This window comes from Oryzias latipes, chromosome 11 (genome assembly GCF_002234675.1).
Source record: "Oryzias latipes chromosome 11, ASM223467v1".
In the NCBI taxonomy this organism is placed as follows: domain Eukaryota; kingdom Metazoa; phylum Chordata; class Actinopteri; order Beloniformes; family Adrianichthyidae; genus Oryzias; species Oryzias latipes.
This window is the reverse complement of record NC_019869.2, coordinates 16,795,176-16,814,139: the sequence shown is the minus strand read 5'-3', so window position 1 is coordinate 16,814,139 and position 18,964 is coordinate 16,795,176. Positions and strand designations below refer to the sequence as shown.

The 18,964-nt window shown below is 40.6% G+C and overlaps 1 protein-coding gene across 1 annotated transcript; it reads right to left on the bottom strand.

Annotated features, from left to right (window-relative positions):
- Positions 1-485: 485 nt before the first annotated feature.
- On the bottom strand, positions 486-18,652 carry LOC101168720 (glycogen synthase kinase-3 beta). Its single transcript, XM_004074069.4, has 11 exons — positions 18,031-18,652; positions 9,236-9,321; positions 8,524-8,625; positions 7,580-7,663; positions 7,251-7,361; positions 7,011-7,141; positions 6,638-6,842; positions 6,420-6,515; positions 5,350-5,536; positions 5,018-5,095; positions 486-3,970 (listed from the first exon to the last, which is right to left on the bottom strand). Exons 1-11 carry the CDS (start codon positions 18,203-18,205, stop codon positions 3,909-3,911), a joined length of 1,317 nt encoding a protein of 438 aa, XP_004074117.1. The 5' UTR covers positions 18,206-18,652; the 3' UTR covers positions 486-3,908.
- Between the last annotated feature and the right edge of the window lie 312 nt (positions 18,653-18,964).

The following is an 18,964-nucleotide window of genomic DNA, read 5'->3' as shown; positions in this document are numbered from 1 at the left end:
AGGTTAAATCAAAACAAGTCACATTTTAATAACTTTTGAACTATTTTAATACCTATTTAAACTATTAATTTAATAACTACACCTTTATTTCAAATGTTATTGCTTATAACAATGAAACCTACTAATTCATTGGGTTTTTGTTGGTTTTATTTTGTTGTAAACAAACAAGAGTAAACTTAATTCTTTTCCACTGTTTTCAGTCTGGCTCACCTAGTTTTAAGTTTACACTTAATAAAGCTAACATTTTTCATACAATTATTTATTACTTTCAACAAACAAACTGTCTACTAACCTTGTACATTTTAGGTGTAACATTTATTTTTTGTAGGGAAGGTCAATATTTTGATATATTTTTATAATCAAATACTTTTAGCACTCTTTAAGTCTAAGAAGCCTCTGCACAGATTTCTGAGGTAAAGTTTCACGTGTAAAAGTAAATGAATCCAATAAAAGCTCGAGGAAAGTCTTAAAGAAAGTAGACAATCTTTACATACAATTTCATCACTTTATTACAGTAATTGAGTCCATATTATACACACAGAACAGAGACAGGTTTGTGTTTCTTTCTCTTTCTTTGCCCTTTCAAGCCCTCCATTCCCTGAAGCCTCAGTCCTCCAAGGCTACAATGACACCAGAGTTTACATCTTAAGAAACAACAGAAACCGTGACAGGTAAGGACAGGATGAGCTACAGAACAGTATAAACAAAACATTTGGATTTGGAAACACACACAAACATGCACACAGCTACCTCTCAAGAAAAAGTGTCAAATTTTTTGATCAATAGCAGCAATTCGGAAATCCACACAGCACATAATACACAGATCGGCCTCTTTGAGAACTGCTGGACGTCGTAACATCATTTCTCTTCCAGCTGACTCGTCTAAGGCGGTTCGAGTCGTCACATTCGGAAAACGGCAGTGTCCTGAAGTAAAGGCGGGTTTCTGAATACTGCACATCAGTCATATATTGCTGGCTGGAAAGATACCAGTTCTGTTCTAAAATGAGAAGCCATTTTCCATTCTGAACAGCGCCCTCTACAGGCAAAAGGGAAAATTAGGAAGCTGACTATTCCATGAGGTCTGAACAGTAAAAAATAAAATAAAACAAGGAAGTCTGTATTTTAGGTTTGCCAACGTTTTTGTTAATTGGCAAGTGAGAAATAAAAGAGCCAATTAGATCAAAAGAAAATGGATTGGAAACTTTAGCTCCTGATAACCGGAGCAAACTTCCTAATTTAAAAACCTCATGAACCTCACGTCACACAACTGAAGTTGTAGAAGTCTTAAAGATTGACATTCATCTGGAGCGTCAACTGAAAAAGAAACGAGCAGGACAGAGCTTGTAAGCAAATTTAGCTCCAATCAAATTTGGGAAGTGTCACAAAACTTTAGGCACTTTTTCAAATATTTTCTGTTTTTAAGCCCATAAATGGAAGACATCTTAGAACAGAACTTTTCCAATTCCTCATCCCATGGAGGACAGAACAAAGGGGGAGAGCCGAGTCACACTGAGCTACTTCACAGGTTCCACTGGACCACAGGACAGAGAAAGAAAGAGAAAGATCAACAAACGTGAGGAGTGGCTGTTTTTTTTTCTTTTTCTGTCAGTATCTACACTTTGACTGTGAAAAAAAAAGCTTATTTACAAAATGCAGAAACTAAGACTATTTCATCAACAGGATGCGGGTAGTAAGATATAAACAACTCTGTAATAAAAAGTAAAAAGAAGCAAGAAAAAAACAAAACATATCTGTGATATTTACATGTGCGAAAAGAGACAGAAAGCGGGGAAATAAATGGCTTTTAAAACAGAAGAAAAATCAGCTTTGATGGATTCTTTCGCCTGGCTTTTTCCACAGCTTTTCCCTGCCATAGAAACAGCTCTGAGTGTGATCGCCATCGGCCTGATGGACGAGAACCAAAACAGGCTGGTTGGACTTCTAACGGGAAAAAGGACGGACAACAGTGACCCGTCATTCCGGGAGGTCACAAGTTGGAAATCGGGAGGCAGCTGGCGAGAAAAACGTCTTCAAAACAGAGTAGAGAAAAAAGGCTCTTCACTCTCTTCTCATTGTCTAAGGTGTGGTAAAAGTTAACGGCGTCAAGGGTTGGTACTTAAAGAAAAAGCTCTGAAGTGGGTGAACAGAAAACAGCGGGTGGAGGTGTTGTACCACAGATTCGAATGTTCTAAACTACAAACTTTTGAGAGGATGTTTCTGCGTACCAAAGCCGGTATTGTTGGATGCTCTACTCCTAAAGCACTGTCAGACTGCAGGCTGAAGTTTGTTCACATACACAGGAATACATTCTCTGCACATCAAACTTGGATTACCTCTAAACTGATCCTTGCTTCTTTTATTTTTTTAGCTTTTTATTTTTTTAAATTGAGTGCAGACGGAAAAATGTCCTAAAAACGGCTCGTCAGGTCAGAACAGCGAGTTATATTCTTTTAGCTACCACATCCTCAGTGTACAGAAGCACTTATGATCTGGGGTTCATTTTCTTTTTTCCCCCCAAAATAAGCTGTTTACAAAGCTCTCTAATTTCAACACAAAGAAAAATCAGAAAAAAAACGTATTGTAAAGTAGAAAGAGAATGAAAAAAAAAACAGTTTTGGAATTTAAAAAAATAACAACTCAAATCCGCGGGTGATCTAATTTTTTACATTGGGCACTAAATCTGTCATTAGATTGACTTCATTTAAATGCTTATCTCTTAAAATGAACTATTTTGGACTTCCAACCAGAGTGTCTAACTAAAATGTTCCACAAAATCAGCCTGACTGACCTTTGAAAGCCACCAGCAGCATCTGAGAACACTGATCCCCACAGAGTCAAGTGGAAACGAGCCGGTAGAACAGAAGAGATCCAGATCTGTTCTGTAGAACTTTCTGTTGATTTGTGTCTGTATGGCTAACAGCCTCCTGTGCGGCAATGCTCTGCTAATCTCAGACAGAGAACTTAACAAGTTATTGATTTTTAGGATTTAGCAGAACAACACAGACACACCAACTGTTTGTTTACTAAAGACCCTTTCCTTGAATTCTGTATTTTTGACAGATATCAAAGGGCCACATACAAACAATATTACACTCACATACACACTAGGGACAATTTAGGATCACCAGTGGCCCTATGAAGCATGTGTTTGAACTGTGGGAGGAAGCTGACTAGCCCGGAGAAAACCCGGGCATAAATGGTGGAGAACATGCAAACTCCACACAGAAAAGTCCCAGCTGGGATTTGAACCAGAGCCTTCTGGCTATGAGGTGAGAATAAGAAAGACTACTAAAAAAAGAAAAAAAAATCTACACTTTCATTCTAAAGGAGTAAAATCCACATTAAAATCTCAATTTAAGAAACATGATCTAGTACAGGGAAAGTCAGGGTTTTATTTTTTAGTCTGACAGTGCTGTGGTGCAGAAAACAGTAAACTGGGGGACTTAGCTTTGAGTTCGTCCTGGTTCTGATTATTAAACCTCACGTTAGTTCATGTGGTTTCTCAGTGTCTCAAATGAAAGTATTTTATTCTGAAGGAGGCGTTTGCAGGCTGTACATTAGTCAGGTAGAGCGGTTCACTGATTGGGGTTAAAAACTTGCTTAAAAAAAAAATTTATACAAGGGAAAAACACTCTGGTTCAGGAACCAAAACATGTCACCAAACAATTGTTTCAGTTTTTCTTTCAAAATAAATATAGAAGATGTTGATTTAAAAAAAAAAAAAGTTGGATTTCAGAGGACCAGCCCCCACCATCAAACCTCTTGATTCTGTCCCGCTGTAGTTGAACCCCAACAACCGAACTGTCTATTCAACGGTTTCCTGTACAGATCGTTAAGCACACGGCAGGGAGAAAATCTGTGGGGGGAAGAGTGTGTGAGAAGAGGAAGCTTTCAGATGGGAAGACGCCTCAGATGCTGTTCAGAGATCCCGGGACTGAACTGAGCTGAGATGAGTCTGAACCGGTACCATCTAAAAGACAGAGAAAAATGCTGCACGTTGACATTTTTTCTTTCACAGATAGGAATAATCTAGATCAGGGGTCTGTGACCCGAGGCTCCAGACCCACAAGCATTTATATGTTAACAGGTCAGACAATTGAGAAAAAATGTGTTTACTTAAACTAGGTGGTTTAGTATTATTATTATTTTTTTTTTCTAACTTTTCCTGTCCAACAGCTAGGCAGGCAGATGAGAGCTGAGGGCCTCTTGTGTTGGACATATTTTACTTTAACAAGAGGGGTTATTAATCTTCAGACAAACCAAAGGTATGTCTGAATAAACCCCTTTTGTAATTGAGGCCAAACTTTATTGATTTCAACCATGTTTGAAAATCTTTGGTGTTGGACCGGACGGAAAAGAAAAGAAGGGAAGAAGAAAGAGGGATGTTAGAGGGGGGGGTTAGGAGGGTGATAATAGGAGGGGAGGGGGGATAAGACAATGACGCAGCATAAAGCAACAAGTTTACTGATTGTTTATCATTACGGTAAGGTTCAAATGTAGTACAAAAAGGGCGGGGCCTGTTCTCACACACACTCAAATGTTATCAACACACCTGCTAGCTGCAAAAATGTCCACATGTCAACATGTACACAAAACAGATAGTGTTCACACACGCATACCTATGCCTTCAAACCAACTAGTGTGAAATATTTCATTCTAACACGCAAACTATTAGTGCAAAGGTGAGCTAACACCTGTGCTCAGGTGAGTGTTTATGTTCTTCTAAAATGGATGGTGGAATGTGAAAAGAAGGAAGGAGAGTGCCCAGCCACCCCCACACCCAGACCCCCACCGCAGAAGGTGGTTTAGTATTAGAATAAGCTTCAAGCACATACAGATCTACTTCAAAAATTACATTCTACACCAATGTTGTCACATTTAGATTCAATAGGAAAAGAAGAAGTTTGACAAATGTAGCCAAAATCTTGTCAGATCTCATGTAAAAAAACATAAAAGCATTTTTTTAAAAGTTAGAGTATGACATAAACTATGAGCTGAATCAGGAAAAGTCTCCCACCGTGGACGGAAGCAACTGTGTGTGAGCGGGCGTGAGGAGGGATGAGGATGGAGTTCAGCTGTGGCTGGATCGACAGCTCTGCAGACAACAACCAAAATAAATAAGTAAATAAACCCCTGAGGAGCAATTCAACACAACAGGAACATTTAATTCTACCAATCAGTGAACCACTCAGTTACAGCCTGATCTAAAGAGAACTGGGTCTGTAGACGGTTTAAATTCACTGCAGCTAAACTATCAAAACAGGCTTTTTAATTATTGCTAAATTTCAAAATGATGCATCTGAAAAACAGGAGAACGTGTGATGAATTCAGTTGGGTGTGTGCTTGTACCAGTGGTACTGAAGTTGAAGAGCATTGGTAGATCTCGTCCGCTTGGCAGTCGTGTGTTTGGCTGGCGCAGCTCGTCGAAGAAGGCGTGTGCGCAGGCCTCCAGCGGGGAGAGGCGAGAGGCCGGCGTGTACTCCAGCAGCCGGGAGCAAAGAGCGATGGCCTCTGGAGGCGTGCGGGGTTTAAAAACCTGCGTACGTAAGAAAGCACCAGATGACAGGTACAGCCACTTTCATGAAAATGCTCAAAACCACAGTTTGTGGAGAACAGAGCTAGTGGGGTTCATGGTCTCTGTCTCGGTCTTTAAGAGAGATGGAGTCATTTTACTTTAAATGAGCACAATGGAAGGAAGGCTGCATATTTATCAGAGATGTCAGATAACAGGGAGGTTGGTGGGAAGAGTATCAGACATCCTGTTCAGCAACATTCTAGCAAATGACAGTGTGTTCTTGGCTTTCTTTTTCCTCATTTGAACACAATGTTTACATCCACACCAATGCACCAACTGAGTCTGACATCTCCCTGATTTGATTTGGAATATTTCAGGGTGAAAACACCTCAAATAATGCACTAGATGGTTTTAGGGCTCTTTCCAAGAGTTTTCCAAATGTTGAAAGTTTTAATAGGTTTTAACAAAAATCTTGAGACTAAAAAAATGAAATTTCCCTAAAATATTAGGAAATATCATGAAAATGGCTGACATTTCTGCTGAGAGAAGATTTTATTAATTTACTGAATTCTTTTTGCAACAACTGTGACAAAAGTCAAGAGCTGAATCATCAACCACTGCCAATGTCCAGAGAAAACCTGCAACTCATGTAAATATGTTCAGATTGTCCAGAATATGCTCTCTATTTGGAATAAGGCCTGTAGAAAAAAACGTGCAGTCTTTGTGTTCATACGAGCAGCAGCTGCATGTTGCTATGCAACCAACATTACACCCCTGCAAAGTTGCTTCGAAAAAAATTAAAAAAAAAGAAATTTACATTTTAGGAATGTTAAAATTGAACTTTTTTTATTTATTTTTTTACAGAAAAGTGCGATTTATCTTAAGAAACCTAGTCTTTTCTTACCTTGGTCCATGGATGCGCTTTAATTTGTGGGAACTTGAATTCGGTGTAGTTCGGATTCATCTCCCGAATCTGTTCCCTCGTTGGTGTACCTAAAACCTAAACGTGAGGAACCAGGAGGTGTGTAATGTAACCTTCGTTTCACAAAAGTAAAAACAAAACAAAACAAGGATGACTTAGGTTCCATAAACTGCCATGAGATGTATAACAAAAATCCTCACCTTGATGATTTCCACAAGTTGGTCGACACCACTGTCGCCAGGGAATATGGGCTGTCCGAGCAGAAGCTCTGCTAATACACAACCAGCTGACCAGATGTCAATATTTGCTGTGTAATCTGTGGCACCAAAGATCAGCTCAGGAGCGCGATAATATCGCGAGCAGATGTAAGACACGTTGGGTTCGCCACGGACCAGCTGTTTGGCGCTGAAGGAAACAAAAAAACAAGGAAAAGCTGCAGCAACAAACTTCTGAAACCTCAAACAGATATTCTGAAGAGGACTCCTGGTGTTCATAATGTATGGTACTGGGCTCAAACCAGCAAAGTGCTGAAGTTGAGTTCCAGCTTATGTAGGTATTGTTCACGGAGCTCACCTGCCAAAGTCGCACAGTTTCAGAATGGCAGTTTCTGGGTCAACAAGCAGATTTTGGGGCTTGATGTCTCGGTGGCACACTCCTTGGGAATGAATGTAAGCCAGACTGCGAAACAGCTGGTACATGTACACCTGAGAAAAATCACAGCAGGTCAACAAAAGCTGGTTATTGTGCTTTTTTTTTGATTAGTGGGAGGAATTTAACCCTCACACACAAAGAACTTGAACAGAGGAACTTTACCTTCACATATATGATGGGAATGATGCTCTTAGCTTTGTTAAAATGTCTGGCAACCCTGTAGACCGTCTCTGGGACAAAGTCCAGCACCAAGTTGAGGTAAACCTCATCTTTCTGTATGTAAAACAAAAAATATGGTTCTACAATCTAAACAATTTAATTTACACTTAAAAAACACAAATTCATGTTTGCAATCTTCATAATTCAAGAATATTGAACACCTTTCAAACAAACTGTATTTCTTTCAATATTATCTCACGTCAACATTTCTTTTGTCTTGAGCTGTTTTAAGGTGGAATGAGTGTTTTATTTGGTTGCACTCCTAAACTTACCTTCTCACCACTGGAGTAAAAGAAATAACGTAGTCGGACAATGTTGCAGTGGTCGAGTTTTCGCATTATTTGTAGTTCACGGTTCTGTAATGAAAAAAGTTGATTTAGAAAGCAAATGAGCTAAACATTAAAAAACATTTTAAATCCCTCTTTTGTAAATAAAGCACATTTCTATTTATTTCTTTTACAAACATAAGTCACAGTCTTTATGAATCATATGACATATCTTCTGGAGGATTCCCTCACATCAGATGTATTTTCAGCATTTTGTGGTGCAAAAAGAGCAAAACCAGACAGCTTCAGCAGAACTCTAAGCATGGGTATTTCCCAGCTTCAGGCTGTTTTTTGTGAGCAGCATTGTTTGCAGTTTTCTGTAATCAAAGCCCCAAAGTGATAACTGGTAAGACGGCATTTTTCAAGCACAACAGAAATGGTAAGTCAAAGATGCTTAAGCAAATGATGGTATTGGTTATATTAACTCCTTGCTATCTTAAGAAATGCCAAAAAGACATTTGCACAAGGTAGACACATTACAAAACCATGAAACATTCATGAATAACTGCAGAAGCTGATAAAAGAGGAGACCCTTCCTTTTATTTCTAAAGAAAACAGACAGTAATGTACCACTTTGACCCAAAATGCACCAGAATTCATCTACAAGAGCTCAGGAGGAAAACCCTTTCTAACCCTTAAACACAGGAAGCCCCCTCCACCTTTCAGTTTCATATTTTAGACTTTTTGCTGGTAACAAACAGATTAATTAAAGGTTGAAATGTAACATCATATTTTATCAACTTATTTAAAGTTGGTGGGAAAAGGTGCAGACAATTAAATTCTTAAATGTATTTTCTATTAAATAGAAAAATTATCATTTCACTTTTTTTTTGCATTTAAGAAAGTTAATTTTAAAAATCGCGATTAAGAAAAATTCTCTCCAACTCTACCTTAAACCTTTTATCTTGCAAAACTTTCTTAATGGCCACCATTTCTTGAGTATCGATGAGCCGAGCTTGGTACACAACACCGAATGATCCATTGCCTATAACCTGCATGTTTTTTTGTTAGAAGAAAACCAAAAACAAGATAGAAAATTGAGGAAAACAATTCTGGGAGCAATAATCATAAACTGGAACAGTTATAAAATCTTTAAAAGCAACAAAAAGCTGCCAAAGAGTGGGAGCTTTCAAAGAGTGTGATAAAAGAATTAAAACACATAAAAAGAAACAATATTTCCACATTAAAGAGTGAATTACAGGAGGAATAATGTTAGATCAAGGGGAGCTGAGAATGAATCATTCGCGTGAAAAACCCTTGGTCTATATTTTTCTGAAAAATGTTTTGGTCAAAACTGGTAGCTTCATTTCACAGCAAAGTGATGAACTTAGTATGTTTCTTCATAAAAATTTAAAATAGAAAACTCAGTTAAAGCTGTTAGACAGTTTAAATACTTTGCCATTTGAAAGTTTGCACAAATTGCTTAATTTAATGAAAAGGACATGTTTCACCTAAAAAGCCCAGTCGATTGAAGAGAATTCCAACAACGCCAGCAACCAAAGAAAGAAGAGAAGCACCTGGACTCGTGGTGTAAATGTAACAAAGTCCTGTGCTTTCAAATAAAGGTACAAACTAAGGCAGGGATTTCCTTTTGTAGCCCACCTTGACGTCTGTGTAGGAGACTTCTTGAGGGCGGTCCGGTCCTTGACCTGGTGTGGCCACAACTGTGGTCACCTTCCCACTGTCTCCTAGGAAACAAGAAGGAACAGGTTTAACTTGAGGTCTCTACACCTTAAGAATACCTGGAAAAGTGGAGCTAGGAGAAGAAAAAGGCCGTCAGTCCTCATTGCAGCTTCAAATCTTCAAATGTTGCTAGTGTTCAATATGTTGATATCATCATACACATATTACCCATAACTAATATCTGATGTCCAACATTTGATATTTACATTTTGTTTTCCTAAATTACAGTTAAATCTCTCATGTATTTATTTAACGTTGAGTTTGAAGTACTTAATTCTATTTAACTATTGACCAATGCTCACTTGTCTGAGATGCTTGGTTTCAAGTTCATCAAGTGTCAGACTTTGAGGAAATCCTCAGACTTGAATAAAGGGCTTCATCAGTAAGACGACTCCTGTGTGATTTATCATTGTCAAAGAAGCAGGGACTCCTGCTCTCAGGTTTTTGAACACATTGGCAGAGCATTGTGGGATTTGTAGTGTATTAGCACCACACATAGGCAAGCTCTAATAGTAATCAGATAATATAATGTAGGCCAAAGATGATAATATCAAAGGCCGAGTCTTTGAGTTGAGAGAACAAAAAAATTTTGATGATACATTTTCAACCTTTCTGATGTTTATATTCTGAATTTTTTAAATATGATAAAGAACATCTACTTATATAGCCCAATTCCACCTTCTTCGATCCCTAAAGGAATTTAGAAAAATAAAATAATAATAATCACATTTCCCTGTTAACACACATTTACTAACAACTCCAAAGCAGCTACACACTGCCAGGCCATCCAGAGCAATGTGGAGCTTTGATCAGGAGCCTTCAACACACCTGGATCGGTAGAGCAGGAACCTAACCAAAGATCCTGCAATCAGAGGTTGACCAATTTGGCAAAACTTCACAGCCATCCAAACCAACTAAAATAAAAAATAATTACTAGTTAGAAACTTAGCAAAAGATAGTAGAAAGAATTCTAACTTGTCAAAAATGCAATAGTATATGATTAAAATCAAGGAAGCATAAACAAACTGATAACTTAACAATAAAAGAAAGGATGGGCACTACAAAAATACAAAAACAACTAAGACCATTTAACCCTGCATTTGGTCTTAAAAAGATTATAGTTTATGGCTAAAAGTATTCACTTTACAACATGCATGGTTTAAGCCTAATAGAAAGATTTAGATCAGGGATGCTCATTGTGTCGATCGTGATTGACCGGTCGATCTTCAAGGACATGAGGGTAGATCGGAGGCCAGCAAAGATAAATAACTAAAAAAAATTAAAATATATTTCTTAAAAAACCGTCAACGAATCAAAATCCTCAGAGACGTACGTCACTTGATTGACATGCAGAACAGCCAATCAAACATCCTCTGATACATACGTCACTGCACATGCGTGTTTAAATACATTGAGTGCAAATTCTGTCTGTCAACAGAAAGTCGCTACTTGCCCCACGGCACGTCAAGAGCAGAAGACCACTCTGGCACTCTGGAATGTTTATTGAGACCCGGATCCCCCCTGGGTCCCTCCACATGGAACTGCTGCCCACTAAGGCAGCAGTGTTTTCCTATAGCACGCGCTTCTCGAGAGCTGCCCATGGAGCTAGCATCACTTCAGAAATGCCATGCTCCTCCCATTGCACGGTTTAGAGCAGAGCATGAAATATGATAGTCGCTGCTTTCTGTTTTTGTAATAAAACGACACATCTGTTAATACGAAAGTGTCTCCTCACAAAGATTTGTGTACTTTTACCGTGTAGTTTTTGAATTATTAGTACATAAACAATTTTATGTACTAATAGTTCATAATACTGTGTTTATTTATAATACTGTGTGGGCACAGTATTAAATCCTTTAGATAACTGATATCACACAATCTATACAAATTCCTTCCAGATTCCAAACTGATGGGTGACAACTCTGAAAAGTGAAGCTCTCAATAGAATTTTCAGGACTTGTATTTAAAAGATCGGCTGAAATATCACTCACTTTTTAAAACAAACCTTTCAGCAGCTGATATTGTGTTCACACCATGGTGAAATTTCTACCAAACCAGACTGTTCTACAAATATAAATCAAAAACTAAATATGTTGGGGGTCGGGGCCTCCGGCGCTGGATGGGCTTCCCGTCTACACCTGGGGCTGGGATCGGCCCTTCCCTGGCTCTGGGGCGGGACGGGACAACCCTCTTGGGGCCCCCGGTCGCTCTGGGTGTCATCCGCTTCGGCTGCGGGGTCTGGGGGTGGGGTGGGGGTCTTGTCGGCCCTGTCCTGTGGGGGGGCATTCTGGGGGAGGGGGGGGGGGGCATTATTGGTACGGGGCAGGGGGGGTTGACGGGGTCGGGGTCTCCGCTGAGGCCATCGGCGGTTTCCCCGGCCGGTTGGCTGCCTCGGTCCCGTCGAGGCCTGACCAGAGCTCTTCTAGGGCCGGCGTTTGGGGGTGGGGGCCTGGGCTTGCTCCGGGGGGGGGGGGGGGGGGGGGGGGGGGGGGGGGGCGCTTTCTGGCTCCCCTCTCTCTGTGTGGGGGTGGTGGTGCTGGGCCTGGGGTGTCTGCGCCTCCGGGGGTGGGGCCCCGGGGCTGGGTGGGCCTGGCCCCCTTGCTGGGGGGGGGGGGGGGGGGGCGGCTGTTTGACCACCGGGGGACAGTCAATCATCTGTCCCCAACTTACCCCCTTCCTCATATAACCTCATAATAGGGTGAGGGGTGGGGGGCTTAGCCTGCGATGAGCCTTGGGGGGGGGTTTACTAGGCAGTGGCCCCCCTCCTGTGGTTGCCGTATGGAGTGGGCCCCCCCTCTTTCGGTTTTATTTGCACCTTAGACATGTAGGGCCCTTGGTAGGGGGGGTGCTTGGACATCACTGCCAGCAAGCAGCGGATGTCCTCCTAGCACCCTACCCGCCAATTTTAACCGCACCTTAGACATTTAGGGCCCCTTGGTGGGGAGGGTGAGGGGACGTCACTGTGAGTAATCAGGAGATAACCCCTTAGTGCCCTACCCGCCAATTTTAACCGCACCCCCCTTAGTACACACACCCCTCCCCCCTCAATATATACATCCCAACATAAACACACACACATGCACACACACACTCTCTCAAACACACATACACGCACACACATTTTGCAAGGAAGGTGGGACCTAGGACCATCTGTCCCCTGCCTCTTCCCTGGTGGGGGGTACGGGCCCCTTTGCAACGGCGGCTGTGTCCCCGGGGTACCGGCTTCCTGGGCCCGGCGGTGCTCTCTCCGCGCGGTGGGGGGGTTCACATTACATCTGAGCCGGGGGTGTTCGTGTCCCTGGGGGGTGGGTTCTGGTCTTTGCTCCTGAGTGCTGGGCCCCGCCAAATTTCCAACTGTGGCCGAGCCTGGTCGGGCCATATTTACAACACCCCTTGTGGGCCCTCTTTTTTCCCCGGGTTCCCCCCTCCTGGGCGGGGGCGGCGGGCCCCTGCCTCGCTCCTCCCTGGACCAACCGTGGGCCGGGCGGATGGCTGCCTGGAGTGCGGAGTGGGTCTCCCTTGGGGGGTCCTGGCTCGTACCTGGGGTTGGGGCGGGGGGATGCCCGGAACTCCTGGGTGGTGGTGGGGTGCTCGTCTGGGGCTGTGGGCGTCCTTCTCCGGTGGGGCCCTGCGTTGGGTTCTCCCGGCGCGGCGGGGGGGCTGCTCTCCTGGTTGGGCTGGGGCGGCGCCCTCTTTCCCTCCATGCCTCCCTGCTCTCTGGCTCTGGGGGCCTTGCGGCGGCCCTGCTGGCCCTGGCCTGGGTGGCGGGCTTGGTCGCCCGGGCGGCGGTTGTTCCCTGCCGGTTCCCGTGTGGCGTTGGGGGGATTCCGGCTGCCGCTGCTGGTGCGGTGGGGGTCTCGGGGTGGGGATGGCTGGGCACTCTCCCTCCTTCTTTTCACGTTCCACCATCCATTTTAGAAGAACATAAACACTCACCTGAGCACAGGTGTTAGCTCAACAGACTGAATGACTGAAATATTTCACACTAGTTGGTTTTAAGGCATAAGTATGCGTGTGAACACTATCTGTTTTGTGTACATGTCGACAGGTGGACATTTTTGCAACTAACAGGTGTGTTTATAACATTTGAGTGTGTGTGGGGACAGGCTCCGCCCTTTTTTTTTGTTTTTGTTTTTTACATTTAAACCTTACCATAATGATTAACAACCAGTAAACTTGTTGCTTTATGCTGCTTCATGGGCTTATCCCCCTTCCCCTCCTATTATCACCCCCTACCCCCCCTCTCTCTAACGTCCCTCTCTCTTCTTCCCCTCTTTTCTTTTCCGTCCGGTCCAACACCAAAGATTTTCAGACATGTTTGAAATTAATAAAGTTTGGCCTCAATTACAAAAGGGGTTTATTCAGACATACCTTTGGTTTGTCTGAAGATTAATAACCCCTCTTGTTAAAGTAAAATATGTCCAACCCAAGAGGCCCTCAGCTCTCATCTGACTGCCCAGCTGTTGGACAGGACAAGTTAAAAAAGGAAAAAAAAAACAAAAAACAAAAAAAAAACTAAATATGTTTCTGATTCTCATCTTACGATGTGCAAGGCTTTTTTACTTTTAGGATATAGCTTTTCTTGCCTAGATAATGGAGCAGAGCAACCCTTTGCTATGTAGCTGTAATCATGTTGCATCATCATCACCACGACTGTGTCCACATACTTAATACTTTGTTTACCAAACAAGACAATGCACTTCTTGATGAAACCCTCTTGCAGACTGAAGTCTGTGCACTAGTCTTCTTGTATGAGCAGCCTGACATGCAGTAAACTTTCACCACACAGACGTGCTGGTTATCCATTAGTCAGCCTGGTGGTATCCATTACAAATGAAACTGAGGCTTGCAGAGTGACCGGGTCACTGGGTTCATCCTCAGTCTAAACAGTGATGAATATTAACATAAGTAAAAACCAGGACACTCGTATGTATATATTGTTCCATCTGAGGTATAAGATTATTCTGACATAGTTTTTATGGGATACACATATTTAGTACTGCACGATATAAGAAAAACTCACAATTTCCAATATGAGTGATCAATATTGTGATGACGATATAACTTGCGATATATGAACAAATAGCAGAACAACTAACAACATCATTTCCATTTCACTGCAACAGTTTAATTTTTTTTTAAAAAGAGTCGACATAAGTTAAATTATACTCCAAATGACCCTCATCTATATAGGAGGCAAACATCTAACAAATAAGGGATTAGTCAACAACGTGAAGGGGTCCATCCGATTGGTCAAATGCATAAAGGGATTTATTTGATTCATTTAATAATTCAAGCTGCCTAAGATTGCTTTGGCACATTTAAGGTAATCATTCATCACAATTTTCCCTGTCTTCTGCGATAAGCATTTGCAGAGCTTTACACTGCGATGACGATAAATTTGTGCTTTACTGTGCAGGCGTACACATACAATATATATATATATATATATATTTATATATTTATATATATATATATATATATATATATATATATATATATATATATATATATATATATATATATATATATTTATATATATATATATATATATATATATATATATATATATATATATATATATATATATATTTATATATTTATATATATATATAAGGGCTGCACGATATGAGGGAAACTCGCGATATGCGATATTGGTGATTAATATTGCGATAACGATATAATTTGCGGTATATAAACATATATCAAACCAACCAAAAACATCATTTCCATTTCAATGCAACAGTTTAAAAATTATACTCCAAATGACCGTTGTCGACGTAGGAGGCAAACATTAAACATAAAAGGGCTCATCTGATTGATCAACAATGTAAACGGGTCCTTCCGATTGGTTAAATGCATAAAGGGATTTATTTCATTTATTCAATATTTCAAGCTGCCATGAGTTTGTTTTAGCACATTTAACCCTTGTGCTATCCTATGACCCCACCCTTGCATTCACGTGTTCTTCCTACCATGACAAAGGTGGATAAAGGTGGAGAGGATTTCATGTAATCCATGGACACCAGTGAAGATCACAAATCATTGAAGAAAAAAGGTTCAGAGCACTCTCTAGTGGGTCTAGATGACCCAACTCCCAATGTTAAAGTGCCTAGGATAGCACAAGGGTCAAGGTAACCATTTATTGCGATTTTCGCCATCTTTTGCGGTATGCATATTGCACAGCTTGATGTTGCGGTAACGATAAATTTGCGGTATATTGTGCAGGCCTAATAAATATATATATATATATATATATATATATATGCACACACACACACACACACACACACACACACACACACATACAAAATTGAAATAGGGAGCAAGTCAATTTATCCTTGTGAAGAGCTGCCAGGGCTCCGAAACTATGGCTGTGTCATGGCTCTGTGCTTTCACATCAGCATTGGATTGTCTCACACTGCTTCCTGTCGTTCTCTTGACATTCACAATTGGAATTGCATGTCTGCAGAGGGAGCAATCCTAAAATGGATTTCATTCTTCCGCTGAATCAAATACCAACTATATTTTCATTCAAGCGAATGGCAGTGATTTATCAGCCATGCTTAACACAAAGTGTATGTCACAAACATAAGCTGAAAGCATCTATAATAAGATGTGCTGAGTCTCCCTCAGTGGAGGGAGGGAGTGGAAACCACTGGAATAGTTATTACCTGCACATATTTATTAGAAACATTCTAATTACCCTAATAAAAATCAATGAGAGAGTAGGGATTGATAAAGTTATATTAATAAAGAGAAACTGTTGTACGTAGATCTTCCACTGACAGGCAACTAATAAACAGGATCAGCCATGTTCTGTAATTATCAAGAAACACTAAAAGAAGGTTTAGGAGGCTTATTTTATTGATGCCCACTTATGCATTGGACCCTTGATAAAGAGGATTATAAAAAATAGATGATTTGAGGTTGACTTCTGTCACCTTTGAACTGAGGAAAGTTAATACATTTTTTAAAAAGGTCACCTGTATGCATTTGTTTACAGTTATGAGAGCAGGGCAGATCCTCTTTTCATCATGACATTTTATAACCAGGATATAAACTATAAAAAAGACGAATATTTTGAAGAAAGAAAGAGTTTTTATAAAAACACTAAAACTTTGAACATGTAACTTCCACAAATATATAATTTTATTCTTTTAGGACTTCAGAAATAAAATGCTTTTCAATTCTTTTAATAAACGGTCTTTCAGCGCCTCTTTTCAGATGAATTTGCTTAAGCACACTAAAAGTGTTAACACAGGTAAAAATTTTAATGAGAAGTCAGCAGGAAAATAAACCTATGTGTTCTGTGGTACATAATAAGACACAACCAAAATTCAGTTTCTGTTTAACGGAGAAGGTAGAAATTATTTGTAATTTTTGGATTCCATAGTTGGATTCATTTGTCAAGCATTTCCCATTCAGTTTGAGTGTGAACAAAGGGTGTGATGATTTCATTTCATCCAGGAACAAATGCTGGAGCCATTCCACAGACAGTGAGACAGCAGCTATGGTAATTACACAGCAACACAGGATCATTTTTCTGTATATAGACACAAGTTTGGATGTTATGTTTAGAAATGTACAACGCAAAAGTCAGCACCCACTTCTTTATAACATCTATTATACACAGGGCAAAAGATTTAAAAGTGAAAAAAAAACAGAAGCTCTGCTATTACCTGAAGACATGCTTAGTCATTTTTTAATGAACGTGATCATTTCTAGCTTTTAAGAGCATGAGATGAAACACAGTTAATGAAAACCTTTTTTCTAACGACAAAGCAAATCTATTTTAAGTTACATTTAAAGTGCTAATATTTATATATATATATATTTCAGATTGGTATAAATCTTGCCCATTTAAGATGCTTTCCGGTCCTCAAAGCAGACAGCAGATCAAAAAAGCATTTTCAACACTTACAAAGACACGGAGAACTGCGGAGACCATCAATAAATACATTGATTTGAACTTAAAATTACCTCTTGATCAGTTTTTGTTATCACGGGTGCGTGGTAGAATCCATCTACAGACATGCAGGACTTTGCTTTAACACCTGTCACTGTAGCGATAAAGAAGGGCACTGCACTTGCATCCCAGACAAGAGGAGACCAACTCTGTGTGGCATTACAGCAGACAGTCCAGCTCCAGTGCTCCATCAATGGCAGCCTGCAAGCGTCGGCCACCTGCTGCCAAGCTACTGCCCCACAAGTGACCTTGATGATTATGCATCGTTCAGCTCAGACCCCATTCCGGAAAAAAAACAGTCTAATAGCCGATGCCGCTCTCTCAACTACGCGAAGAAGCTCCAAGTTAAGGTAATCGAGTCTGGCTCCGCCACAAAAACAAGTAAATACCTGATCAAAACTGACCAAATGAAATAAAACCATATACTAAAGTTGGGATCAAACTTTGCCGTTTAAGATAAATACAAAAGAATTTTGGCACTAAAATTGGTTGCCGACCAAAAAAAATGTCCAGACAAGATCATTTCTTCTATCGGCCGGACAGTGAACTCGTACAAAACAAGTGGCTAATGTTAGCATGCTAGTTAGCATACTTGCTAATTCTTTGCAATCAACCCGGGAGAAATAACTACTTTATACAGGGTCGAAAAAGCAATAGCATTGGTAATTTTGACGGTAAACTCAAACATAAAAACTAACAGTGTTGAAATACTGAAACATACAACCAGAGACGATAAACTACTTACTGGCAAGCTTAAGGTTCGAGCATCCTGACGAGCTGCTGCCGGAGGCCTGCGGGACCCCGGACTTTCCTGTGCTGCTCCCCACGGCAGCGGCTGATCCAGTGGATGCTGCGACGGCTCCTGATACACCTGGCGGCTCAGCAAACGAGCTGGTCCTGGGCCGCCCGCTGCCGCTCATATCTCTGAGCAGAGGTCAGAGTTATTTTTCACTGCTTTCAGCTGAGCGGCAATTTATTCTGAGTAACCTAAAGCGAATAACCGTGAAGAGAAACGCCGAAAAAACACCGCTCCCGTTGCCGCCGGCTGTCTGGTTAGAAAGCTGTTGCTAGACACCTAGAAACAGACTGACCGCAATGCCACCTGGGAAATAGAGTTTGAGTCAGTTGGTTTTTAGGTTAGACGCTGTGATTTTCACAAGTGAAACAACTACAATTTCAAAATGATGTGATAGCAGACCAAAGGCAAAGAAAGTCCAGCTCATTTTTACATTGTAGATCTACAAATAGCTGGAGGACAACACAGCTTTTTCTTTTGAGCCAAAAGGAGCTCCAACAAGTTCCAAACAATATTTTGAAGTTGTCTTGATACATTTTGTTGACAAAATATTACACTAAATTGAAGGCACATACATACATTTTCTTAAACCAATAAGAAAACCAGTATTATTTAGTATATTTTTATAATTTTACTAAATAATATGTTAAAGGTGTAATTTAAAAAAATAAAATGTATTGTCCATTGTAAATTTGTTGGTTAAAATGGCAGCACACAAACAAACTAGTTAAGACCAGTATTATTTGGTAAGAAAAAGCAGGCACATCATTTTCATTTTAACCTGTTATCTACATCATACCCTAAAAGAGCAGAAATGCCACTGAGTTGGTCTGTTTCTGTATGCTTGTTTGATTGGCTTTTTATTATATTATAATTTAAGCAA

Bases quoted from the DNA above. Each gene is read 5' to 3' on its own strand.
- LOC101168720 (XM_004074069.4), bottom strand. From the start codon at position 18,205: ATGAGCGGCAGCGGGCGGCCCAGGACCAGCTCGTTTGCTGAGCCGCCA. The intron at 7,664-8,523 runs GTAGAGTTGGAG...TTTTCATTACAG, and splicing joins TGCAAGATAAAAGGTTTAAG to AACCGTGAACTACAAATAAT. The intron at 6,516-6,637 runs GTGAGGATTTTT...CCTCACGTTTAG, and splicing joins AACTTGTGGAAATCATCAAG to GTTTTAGGTACACCAACGAG.